The sequence below is a fragment of the Tamandua tetradactyla genome, chromosome 5 (genome assembly GCF_023851605.1).
Source record: "Tamandua tetradactyla isolate mTamTet1 chromosome 5, mTamTet1.pri, whole genome shotgun sequence".
Lineage (NCBI taxonomy): Eukaryota > Metazoa > Chordata > Mammalia > Pilosa > Myrmecophagidae > Tamandua > Tamandua tetradactyla.
In genome coordinates, this window is record NC_135331.1 from 158,020,622 (window position 1) to 158,033,833 (window position 13,212).

General features: G+C 37.7%; 1 protein-coding gene across 1 annotated transcript in view; it reads right to left on the reverse strand.

Moving 5' to 3' along the window:
* Positions 1–405: 405 nt before the first annotated feature.
* The window catches only part of SIM1 (SIM bHLH transcription factor 1), an 80,400-nt gene continuing 67,593 nt past the window's right edge, over positions 406–13,212 (reverse strand). Inside the window, exons 10-11 of the mRNA XM_077159289.1 lie at positions 5,557–5,959; positions 406–3,515 (exon numbers count right to left, since the gene is read on the reverse strand). Coding sequence (XP_077015404.1) covers positions 2,788–3,515; positions 5,557–5,959 — 1,131 coding nt within the window. The 3' untranslated portion in view covers positions 406–2,787. The remainder of the gene's footprint in view (positions 3,516–5,556; positions 5,960–13,212) is intronic.

Below are 13,212 nucleotides of genomic sequence, written 5' to 3' on the forward strand. Positions count from 1 at the left end.
TGAGCTTTGTATCACCTAATGCATTGATATATATTGTACCAATAATTGGAGAGAGTGCATTTTCATGAATCTCTGGGGTGCTGTAAAAATCATATTTCCCTCTGTGTTTCAATCAATCATTATGGTTCTCACACAGCATTTAGCAAAGTAATAGAAATCAAGGATTAAAACTAAAGCAATTTGAGTTCAATTTTAACTGATTAAGTCATTGGAAATGTATTTATTTTATACCCATATATAAGAAAGACACAGTTGTTATCTTTGTTATAAGGAAAGATGTTCCTGCACAAAACAAATTAACATAGAATATAAATACATTTCATATATCTGTACCTATGCTAAGAAAGTACCTTATCATAAAATATATTAATTTATCTGGGGTCATTTTGCAACATCATGCCATACTACAAAAAATGTAATTTTATAATACTGTGGGCCCATAAGGCATATGTAATGCAATAAAGCAGCTACTGTAAAATTATTCACATTCAGTCAATTAAATAAATGATTATATATTTAAAACCAGGTCAATCAACCAAAAATGTTAATCAAGATGTAATTTGGTTAATTCTGTCTTCCCTTAAAAATACTGGGTACACCGTTTTAAAAAGTATTATTTCCTCTGATTATCCTCAATTTGTAGAGCTCATAATTTATTTCTTCCACTAACTGACTACTTTCCGTATTACAAAATCCCCTGAAATTCCTTTAGTGACAGTCTTTTCTTTAGTATCAGTTCATTTTCCTTGGTTCTTAGGTTTCCCTTTCTCTTCCAGCATCTGTCCCTGACATATTTGGTAGAATGTATTATCCAACAGTAAAGTTCATCTGTATAGATTTCTTTCCAAAATACGCCATATTCTTCCAACATTTATGTCTTTGAGCCATCTATCAGTCTACAGAATTCTGAAAAATCTTTAGTATTCCTAAAGTCTTACTTGTTGTTGTGAATTGACCAAAAATTCATTTTAGGTATTTCAGGGGGTTCTCAAAACTAATTTTCTCAAATTTACTAAATATATTTGCTTATATACAGGATTTAATGTTTACTGTACTTTGAACTTTTTGTAGTATATATGATAACCACTAACTCTCACATACTAGCACTTTTTTCCATTTACAGCATAAATGTTGCTCTGTCACACCCAAGAAATATTTTTATTTATGCAGCCTCTTCTCTCATGTACAAACAGCCCAATCTTTATCTCTCAGATTATCATCATTCAGATTGTCACCTACCTACGGACTGCCAAATAACTGTGTTAACTGATGAGAGTATAGTACTAATCCCTGAGTGTTCAATGTCAGGTTCTGTTTTTGAAGTTGTAAGTCAAGTTTCTTCTAGTATGGGGTCCCCCTCCTTGACAATCATTTCAAGCAAGAATTTCAAGAATTTTAAGCATGGGACTCCTAAGAAATATTGCCTGAGAAATGTATAATCACTCGTCACTTTGCTTTGATTACTAAAGAATAGTGTGTTAAATAAATCTTACTTATTTTTTCTCTTTTACCAGTTTCTACCATCTACATTTTGGCTAAATGTACAAAGTTGTTGGTGCCTGAAAGAGCCCATGTACCTCTTGATTTACAAGACACGTAGACCCGTTTGGAGTAGAGAGGAAGGCCGAAGTGGTCAGTCTTGACAAACCACAGCAAACTTGGTCTGTTCTGATTCAGAGTATTACTATTACCCTTTTAACCACACGGCTATCAGCCTAAGCTTTTATCTCAGACCCCTGAGGCTTTCCACATGTCACATTTGCACATCTGTACTTTGAAATGTTTTCAAACACGCTGCAGCACTTGACTGGCTTTCCTTAGTTATTTTTCACACTTACTTATCAGTCTTTTTTCTTGGTGAACTGGTTTTGTTTTGTTTGGTTGGTTTTATAAGGCCAAATATGTTGATTACTATGTGGTATACATATTCTGAGCCTTAAATTATTTGTTTTTAGATATATTTTCATTTCTCTCTATTTCTGGTCTTTCCACCCTCACTAAACTACTTCCAATTGAACATACCAAGTTTTGATGTGTGTCTTAACATCTTAGCTTTTACTTAGCAAAATCCTTATTGCTATGTTAATGCAATCCTGTTCCTCATCTAACTCAAAAGCAAGGTGAAAAATCACCACTTCCTGATTGTTTATAATGGATCCCAGGTGTAAATTCATTCTTGTACTATATCCAGAACCATTTCCCTAATTTATGCCTAAACCAAATGAGCTTGCTGGTTGAAACCACAAAGAAGAAAACAGTTTACAAGATGTCTCTCTCTCTCTCTCTTTCTGGGTTATTTTGGGAATGGAAATTCCACATCATTTACAAGCTTAAAGGGTGGGGGTTGAGAAAAGTTACACACTTTTGGTGTCTTTTATGGCAGATAGTCTATATTTCTACATGTATAGTTTACACAGCACAGCATTTTGTGAATAGTGGTTTGAGTGTGTGAAGTTTAAGAATCATCACAACACAATGTAATCATCTATCAGTCCTTTCAGATGGAATTAAGTACTGCTCACCTGTATGTTTCAAATCAGAACTTACCCATTCTGGTTCCCATACAATTAGAGGGGCAATTTGTGCATTCATGTTAGCGCCATTATCTGTGTATAACCCTGAATGCCAGTGCTACGTTTCTTTGTTTTTACAGGAACACATGTCAAAAACCCAGTAACTTAGGTTATCCTCTCTAATAAAGTGTGGCATAGTAAACGCTGGTAATGGGGCATTAAAACATAAATATGCTTCAGAGATCCTTGAAGAACAAAACATTATAGAAAAACATCAGCTCCCATTGGTTATTATAACCGATGTTCCCTTGTGTACTTGTGCTGGGTCTGGCTGCATCCTTAGATGGGAAGTTACATCAAAGTGTGAGCCATTACAGCCCAAGGAATAGTTTCGAATGGTTTCGCTGTCATACAAGTGCTCCAGGGCGTATCCAGTTAATGTGTAAGCATGCTTATCAAAATACTGCCGGTGAGAGCCAAAGCAGTTTGGAGAGACGGCAGGATGGTCTCCTGCTGTCTGATGAGGAGATATATCCGAATGTAGATAGTCTTTTGCTAGGATCAAACTGGATTTTGAAATGCGATCCGAATTGGGGCTACTTATCCGAGACAGTGCAGTGGGGCTGTTGTCATAGTCATTTTCGTGGGGGCTCAGCATCTTTCCCTCTCTCTGGATGTGGTCACAGGGTGAAGTGTCGGCAAGAGTGGAGCTGTGGCAGACCTCGCCTGTGGATGGGGGCTGTTGGTAGTTTGCAAAACAGAGGGTGTGCTTTTTCCCAGCTCCATTAATGGAAGCCAGTTGGTCTGGGGGAGCTTTCCTTAGCTGCAATCTGTTCTCTTCTTCTTTAATCATTTGCTGGGTGGCTCTTATCAGAGTTTCAATTTTGCTAGGTTCATGTGGGCTACTCTGATACTGCTCAGCGCGATATCGGTCGCCTGATTCACTGGCAGACCCAGGGTCTGGGGAACTGACCACACTGTCTTCATCCCAGTGACCTCGCCCTAGAAATCAGAAAAAGTACAAAGAAAGTGGTCTCAAAATTCACACACATACACACAAAGCAAAAAACTTAAGTGCATTTCTTTTTTCCTTTTAAGAGAAACCTCTTATCTTACATTTTTAATACATGTACCAATATTTGAAACAAACGAACATTCCCATGACAGACAAAGTGTCAACTTATTAGACTGGAACTCATATTTCTCAGTGGCTTTAGTGCAGATGAAGTTAACAAGTTTCTAAGAAGGTAAACCTTGTTCAAGAATTTGTGAATGCCAATTAGCATTATGGCAAAATGTGTTTCTACTTCTCCGTGTATACACATTATTGTAAATGATTTAGATAATGTACATTTGCACTGTAAATAACAAAAGGAGAATGTATAGAATTTGGTTTCTAGAGCAGTGTCTTTTCAGTTTATGCTTAGAAAATGCTTTCAATTGGGTTTGAGGAAGATAATGATGTGGTAGGCTGGACTAATCTCTCATATCCAAATAAATCACCTAAAATGTTAATACTGCTAAATGTATCTTAAAAGTAGAGTTACAGTAAAGCTCTAAACTTAGTTTTTAGAGTATTTAAAGGTTTAAAAACATACAAAGACATACATACATACATATTATGCCAATAAAAAATGTAAATATTAACTTCTCAAATTTAGGGGTAAAAATTTCAGTTTCACAGATACATAGTAACTTAGGTATCTTAGATTTTTTTCTGAAATAAGGTGAAAAGTAAATAAATATTTAAATTTTTCATAATAACCTGTCCGGGACAAGAGACAGAAATAATATTGAGGAATAGTAGATCTAAAATCTAGTCCCTAAACTATATTAGTCTCAAAGCAGTCTGAAGTCAATATAACAAGAGAGAAGGGAACAGGAATAACATGAAAACTGTAAACTGCTGCAGTAGAGAAGCCCTGAATCACACCATCCATTGCTTTCTTTTTCCCTTTTCTTCTTATTTTATTTCTAATATTTCCCTCCAGATTATGTAGGTTTAGCCAGGATTTTCATTTCACTCCATTCTTTGGCAAGCAATTGCCCTTTGCCCTGGGTTTCTATACCAGTCTACCACGCTAGAAAAACAGAAGGTGAAATCAGAAAAATAGAAAGCAAGGATGGAAACAAATCTAAAACCACTTATAGAAGGAGGTCAGTGCCTGGGGGGTATTTGAAGCTGTGACAGGAGACGTTATGGGGTAGACAACAACGTCTAACACATTTCTCATCCTAAAGACACAACCAGAATAACAATATCGGGGTCTTCCACATACTAATATCACTGATTTTAATTAAATACGGAGGATTTCAAAAATCTGCCTGAACCCAACCTTGGAATGGAGAGAATGGACTCTCCTTAAGCAGTTTACTTTGAAATGAACAAAGAAAAGCATTATTAAAGCTTTAACTGCAGTCACTATTTGCATATGTGTGTAAAGCCATATAATAATCCAAGGTGAAAATTTCAGTGGCGTCTACATAGTACTCCATCTTCACACTGGGGACATACTGAGTTGTCATAATGATGGGAAGTGGGGGCCTGAAGGCATTTCATGCCCAGATGGCCAGAAAGGTTAGATATTCCATGATGTGCGTGACAATCCATAAAACAGGGACTGGCCCTCCCCAAAATACCAATAGTGCCCTCACTGAGAATCACTGCTATAAATGAATGAATCTGAATAACTAGTCAAGTCTGCATTCAAAGAATGAGAATACAAGAGAAATGAGAATGTACACATACTATAAGTTCAAGAAACTCTGGATAATTCTTCTTAACTTAATTTCAATACTTTTTTGGATGCTTAAAATGGGTATCATTTTTACTTGCCTCTCAAATGTATCTGCCAAACATTAGCAACATTAACACAGTTACAAAGAGTGGATTTGGATTTTAAAATCCCCATGGGTGTGGATTTCTGGTTAGTAAATTCAAAGCCAAATTCAAACGCTTTGGGTCCATCATCACAGGGTCATGCATAGAACCTCAGCTGCCCATAGGCCTAATGAGTTCAGGAGCCACTCCAACAGCTCTTACCATGGATCCTGTGCACGGAAGCGATGTGAGGCATGCTGTTTTCATAGGCTTCTCTGCTTTCTGGGGAAGCCTTGGTTAGGGGCAGGGCTGCACGAGCGCCCCACCAGGGCTCCCTCCCAGCCTGCGGCGTTCCCAGGAAGTACCTGCCCGCCTCACACCGGCCTCCCTCACAGGCCTGGGTATGGAAATGCCTCTCCTCCACCAGCCTGGAATGGTCCAGCGCGAAGCCATAGCAGAGCGAGCTGCGGTCTGAGAACTGCCTGTAGGCACAGGCCGCGTCGTGCTGGGAGCCGGGCCTGTCGGCGGGATCCAGGAGCTGCGGAGAGGCCGTGTCCGTCAGGGGACTGCCGCCCCACTGGCTGTCGTGATCAGATTCAGATCTTTCTGTGTGAAATCCTGAATACTGAAACAGAGAGGGTGAGAAGAATATGTTTCAAAAAAGCAACACAGACTTTACTGTACAAGTAGCTGTAAGATCTTACAGGCTTGGAAATGCCAAAATAAGGCTCACTCTAGCACCACTCCAGGTGCTCCTGACTTAAAATCCCTTCATCAGTCTTGGGCCTCAAAATAAAATCCTTTTGGCTGCTGAAGGCAGATAAAAGTAACAAAAACCAACAACAACTGACCACCTAGTAAAGACCAGGCACTGTGCAAAGTACAACTTGTGAATTATTCCATGTAATTCTTATAGTAAACTTTTAATAGAGCTATTAGTATCTCCATTGTATGCACAGGGAAACTGGGGTGCAAAGAGGTAAAGCAATTTGCCCAAGGTCACAGACTCAGCAGGTGGCAGAACCAATATTCAAACCCAAGTTACTCATTACTACCCAGATTGATATTGTCAAAGCAGAATTCCAGGAAAGCTCCATATGTTATTTCTAATTTCTTTCCATTTTTTTTTCTTGATTAAAAAGATAACAACAAATTAAGGTTTAAGGAACCGATGTGCTGGACCTTAACTCTTCAGATAGACAGACTGTTAACTATTTGAGGGTCATGCTGGATAAATGATAAAATATGCGATAAATGCTTACCAGATTGATTCAGTTAATACATCACTTCTAAAAAGTCTTGCCCCCTCCACCCTGACCCCCGACCCCGCCATGGAAAAGCACCACTAGGACATGGTTCTTGCTTTCTAAAGTAAAACTTCAAATACATACAGAAGGGAGAAGAGGATCATCATAAATAAGCTGTGAGCAACTCTGAGCCTTGTTGGAATCATGCTGTTCACCAGCTCCCAGGGTAGTGAGTCAGGATGTAAGAAAATGTAAAATGCTCAACAGATATCTCTAAGAGGTATGCTCAGTTTTAAGGTCCCACAAACCACTAAAATTAGTAATATAATGATTTCTACCAGCTTTTGGTTGCCTTATGCCAACCACAAATCTGGGTACTATATAGAGATTATCTGCTATGATAATAATAAATGCCATTTACTGAGAGCTTCCTATTTGCCTAGAGATGTGCTTAACACCATATAGACATCATATCATTTAATCCTTATAACCACCTGGACAGAATATCAATTTCTATTTTACAGAAGAGGAAACTGCATCACTGAGAGTTTTACTAAGATGCCATGACTACCCCACAGTCTAGCGGGTCTCCAAGCCTGGGCTCCAAACCACATAAAACACTGCGGAGGAAGAGATGAGAGAAAAGGATGAAACGTTAGAGTGGTTTTCAGAGAAATGACAGGATCAGCTTTACAGCCCCAGGAACCAAAGTGTAAGTTCATTTTACGTTTCCTTCCTTAGCACAGAAGAAAAATGGGGGAAGGGGGTGTCTTTGTGTGAATGGCAGATAAAATTCCTAGGCTCCGTGGTTCTTCTCTGTCGCTTGCTGGGTTGAGCCAGTTTCACCCATGATGAGACCTTCCTAGGACAAGGCAAGCTCTCCCCTTCACACCAGGCCACCCTCATCAGGAGGAATTCGACTCTTTCCACTTCCTTGCAAACAGCAGCTCAGCCCAATAGGGAGATGAGGTACAGAGGTTCATCGAGGAGAATTCCAAAAGGATGCTAATAAATATAGCTACATTTAGGACAGAGCTCTATGCAAATTCTAGGCCCAAGAGTTTTCCATTCCCATTTCTAATTATTACTTTAGCTATTTTCCAAATATATATATATGGAGCTATCAGCATATTCCATCAAGGAAAAAAAAGTAATTAAAAATCCAACTTCTCTCCCTGGAGGCCTGTAGGATGGAACACATCAAGGAAGCCTGAGCTCTGGTTCCCTACATCACCCCTCCCAAATACCATCAATCTTTTCTCCCACTAGACACTAGCCTCTTTTCAGAAGATACCACCTTCACTTTTACCAAGTGGGGTGGTGACCTCTTACGTCCCTGAGTGGGGATCAGAGTGTTACACATTTGCCCTTTGGTAGTATCACCCATGTGCTCCCCTAAGAGAAACTCGGATCATCAGTGCTATTCCAAGCTAGGAGTTGCCCAGCCTCTCTTATTTTTATAAAAGTATAAGCCAGGCCTATTTCTGAAGTACTCCAGTCAAGACTTTTGAGCCCTGTTGAGAGGAGAAAAAGCTTTCCCTGAGTGTATATGGGAAAGTGCTATTGGCGCAGCAGAGAAGAACATTCTGTCCTTCACTCACACAGAAAATTCAACACAAGGCAACCCTGCATACATAAGGCACACATTTCAAGAGCACCCAGAAGAAAAAACTGAAGGACAAGTATCTTGTCACTTGTCAGGAAACTACAACAGTAATTACACTGCCCTGATATATTCAAGCAGACAGAAGTTGGGTGGTTCAGTTAGGGCAAGATCCCATACTGCTTTAGAGGTACAGAGGAAAATCCTAGCAGTAAACCTGTTTTGCAAGGGGAAGACCTGTAAACTTGCATCTGTGTGTGCTATCAAAGCTAAGCCACATTCATCCCATTAGAAGGAGCTGCAGATTTAAACTCTGTTGAGGACCCTACAGCCCATTACTTGATCTGAAATAGTTCAGGTGTTCATTAAATACTTGAGGAAGGAGAGAGGACAGAAAGGGGGGAAGGCAGCCAGGCAATAATGCGCGTACCCAGTGTATGAATGAATGCTGCATGACAAGGCTCCTGGTCCTCTTCACACTTACTACCTCACACTATATGCATGAGCTTGAGCAAGCGACTCAATCTATTTTGCCTCACTGGAAAAATGGGCATGATGATATTTTACCCCATCAGACTGGGGCCATTTCATGGAAGAGGAGCTTGAGAGAGGGAGCTAGAGGAACTTGCTTCCAGTTCCAGCCATGCAGTTAATACTCAGAATACCTTTGGGCCACCTGTTTCATCTTTCTTAGCCTAATCTGTAGAATGAAATATATTAGACTTTCCCTAACTTTTCTTTTAGCTTTACTATTCTATGTGATACAATAATTATTTGGTATCCATCTTAGTGTTTAAATCTATGACTCTTATGCCTGTCCTTATATTCAACTTACTTAAAGAAGATAATTATTCAGAACTATAAGCAAAGTTAAGAACTTTTATTATACCTGTAAGAAGAAAGTTATTAGGTAAGTTATTATTAATGTCCTCCCAAATATCCTAATATAACATGTGTTAGAGTGATTACATAATGGCTTCTGGTCAATAAATTAACATTCTACATTCTAGGAGCTTCTGAGTAAGAAAGACAATGGCAATCACTTGAGTCTGAATCTCTCCTCATATCTCAAAAAAAGAAAAAACCACCACAAACACTCCTAAGTTCATCAAATAACACAAATAAATAGCATATGACCCATAGCAGCATATGATCTATACCATCAGTATTACCAGGAGAGAGAGAACGTGACAAACTTAAAATTATCTAAAAGTAAAAAAAAAATAACAAAAAGTTCAGTGGGTACAGATAATAGGCTGACTTAAGAAACCCCACGAAAGAGAGGGAAGTAGAAGACATAGACAAAGCACAGACAAAGCACTCTCTGAAAGAAAAAGTAAAACACTAAGTGCTAAAAATATGAGCACTAGTTAGTACCGCACTGGCCACAGGGAAGAGGCTCAAAAACAAGCAGAATCTAAAGTATAAATCTCAGAGAACTGTCCTTCAGAGACATAACAGTGAAGAGAGAAAAGGAAGTATGAGAGGAAAATTAAAGGTCCCGCAGATACAAAAGAAAAATGAAACAGGCCAATCCTATCCATCTACCATGATCTTCATCCACATTAAAACTGTATTGCAAAAACTGACAGGAAAGGACCCTTTTGGACTCATAAGCCAATTCACGAAATACCAAACAAGAGGGAAAAAAAATTAAATTTCATATAAAGCTCCTGTAAGGAGAAAACATGAAAATGCATATAAAAATATCTCAATTGATAAAAATTCACATAAAATAATCCACTGTGAAACTAAAGAAAATTATTTTAAAATACAGTGCAAATTGAATTAAGTATCCTTAGTAAGAATTTGGAGCTACACACAAGCACACAAAACACACACACACACACGAACACATAGATACACACAGATGCACACATACATGGAATCAGATATTCAAAAACTACAAAATGGCCCAGCAAACAACACAGCAAAGCAGGAAAATGCAATAAAGCTGAACAAATTCAAAGAAATTGAATAAATGAAGAAGAATTACAAATTGCCACAAGAAGAATAATTTGAATGAAATTTAATAAGGGAAATTGAAGAAAGGCAGGAAAATATCTAAGGGTTCAAAAATTAGATAAAGCAATGAAAAGAATCAGAAAGAAAGTGGTTGAAAGAAAACAGGCAGAAAAAGACCAATCTACTCATAATTAAATACCCTAAAGAAGAAAAATAAAACAACAGAACATTAAAACTATAATCTAAGAAAACTGTTCGGACATAAGCAAAAACTTAAACCTGCATATTGAAAGGGCCCAACTTTTACATGGGAAAACTGCTCTGAAATTCTAAGATATATCTTAGTGCAACTCTTAATCTCTAAAGACAATGAAAAATATCTCAGAATCACAGACAAAAATATCATATTAAGTCTAAGGAAAAAAATAGGCTGCTATTAGAACTCTACTGTTCTGAACATATAAGAATTCAGGAAATAGTATATCCATATGCCTTTCTTGAGACATCTACTAGACAGTGAGCCTCATCCAACCTATAGATGCTGGGGAACTTTTAGCAAAAGAACCAATTATGATAGAGTCAAGTACTCTTACACATGATTCAACCAGATATTGCAAACTGCCGCAGTATACCAAGCTCCACCCAATAGTATTCCTGAAAAACCTTTATACCCTGGGCTCTAAGACTCTACAAACGTTTTACATAGTAAATTTATTTTTAAAAAACTTAAGGTTTCCAGATAGTTCCTATGCTAGATAACCCCCGAAACTCAGAGGTAGCAGTCTCTCCAAGAGCATCAACTAGTTTCATTCCGCCACCCCATAAGGTTGACAGCACTTTTCCAACATGAAGAAACCAAAATGGTCATTGCTCAGATATCCCTGGATGAAATTTAATAATCTGAAGATTGAGAGAATGATCAAATGAGAGGGAAGAGGTGTAACTGAGAAATTAGGATTTAACAAATGATGACTAATAACTCATTATATAGATATTCAGAATATCAGAAGGAAGTACCTGAAATTGTTGAACAGTAATCCAGTAACTGTAATCTTTGATAATGATTGTATAACTATATAACTTTTATCAGGTGACCATGTGATTGTAAAAACCTTGTGACTGACACTCCCTTTATCCAGGGTATAGGTAGATGAGTAATAAAAGAAAGACATGCATGAAAAAGTAATAATAATAGGTCAGGAATATGAGGGAAAATACCTCTATATAAACTATGCACATTGGTTATAATAATCTTTCATCAATTTTAATAAACGTAACTATTGTTAAAAAAATAGTGAAATTACAAAAAAAGTGTCATCATCAATTGTAACAATTTTCCACATCAATGCAAGTGTTGGTGGTGGGGTAATGTATGGGAATATTGTATTTTACACATGATTGTTCTATAATAAAAATGTTTTAAAAGAATTAATTATGAGTATTTAATATATTTAATTTTAATATTAAGACTAAAAAGAAGTAGGTTGTTTCACATGGGTGAAAACATAGTGTGTAAATTATATATATATATATATGTTTTACATTCTGACAAAGTAGAAAGATGCAATAAAAATGAGAAGTGAAGGGAAAGAGAAAAAGGAAAACTACAATAAGATTCTGGACTGTTCTTAGATAATAGATGAAAGCCAAAGGATATTATATTTTGATATAACATTTTAATATTACATATATTATATATATATATTTTAATATAGATCAGAGACTTGAAGTTGAAATACGAAAAATGGGTATTAAGAACACTCTAAAGCAATAAACATAAGGGCAAGTGCTAAAACAAAAATTCAAAATTTCCTAAATAATGAAAAAAAATGTAATAGCAAAGAAAGGGACATCTACTTCCAGAAAGGAGGAGATGTACTTTTCCCTATTTCTCTTGATATAGAGAACTAAAAACCCTGGATATTTTAACATAAGAAGATTTGTAAGGTGGAGAGAAAGCAGACTACGTAGGTACCTAAGAACCCAGAGAATGGCACAGCAGTGAGTTCCCAGGGTTTTATTTTTGCTTCAGATATCACAAATATGGAGCTGAAGAAGGTGGGAAATTAGATATATCAGTGGGAGCAGACAAAAAGAGTCCAACAAAAGCTTGCTCTCTCTAGTCAAACAAGAAGGGGGCAGCCTGACAAGACAGAAAGCTTTTAGACAATACCTGCTCTATTGTAGCCAAACCCCACAGAAAATTCTGTGTCCCCCACCCTCACCCCATCAGCAAAGATTGTGTAAGATTCTAGACTTCCACCCTCACCGGGGTGGTGTCAGAGAAGTCTGAATGGGGAACTGGTACATTCCTCCTAGCCAGGCAGTATTGAGCCCTTCCTTCCAATGATGTCAGTGAAGACCACCTGGGGAGACTAGACTTCCAACCCTACCCAGCAGCAACAAGACCTCCCTCTTCTTCCTTGCTAGGTTGGTATCAGAGGGGGCCTAATGGAAAGGGAAGACTTTCACCAACACCTAGAGGCAATTAAACCACTCCACTCATAGTGTCAGTAGAGCCCATTATGAGCATTAACAAGGCATTTCTACCTCTCACAGCCAGAGAGATATCAATGGAGGCCTACTGGAGAGCTGGAACTCCCTCCTCCACCTGATAATAACAAGGACACACCCCTTTGCCCCGCACAAATATCAATGGAGAATGAATGAGGAACCTGGACTTCTAAATCCACCTGGCAGTAATGAGGTAGCACTCTCCTTTCCCCTGGCAGAGTAGTGCCAGAAGATGCCAACTAAATCAGAAGGATTTAAATAAAATCCAGAGACTCTTAAGGTAATATCCAAATTTTCAGGTTTCAATAGAAAATCTCTCATCATAGCAAGAAACAAGAAGCACTGAAACTGAATCTAAAAAAAAAGACTAAAACAGCAGATATCAGCACTGAGCTGTCAGAGGTGTTAGAATTATTTAACAAAGATTATTTAAAGCAGCCACCATAATAATACTTCAAATTAAAAATATCCTCTAAGTAAATGAAAAAATATAAAGTCTCAACAAGTAGAAGATTTAAAGAAGAAACAAGTAGAAATTGTAGAACTTTA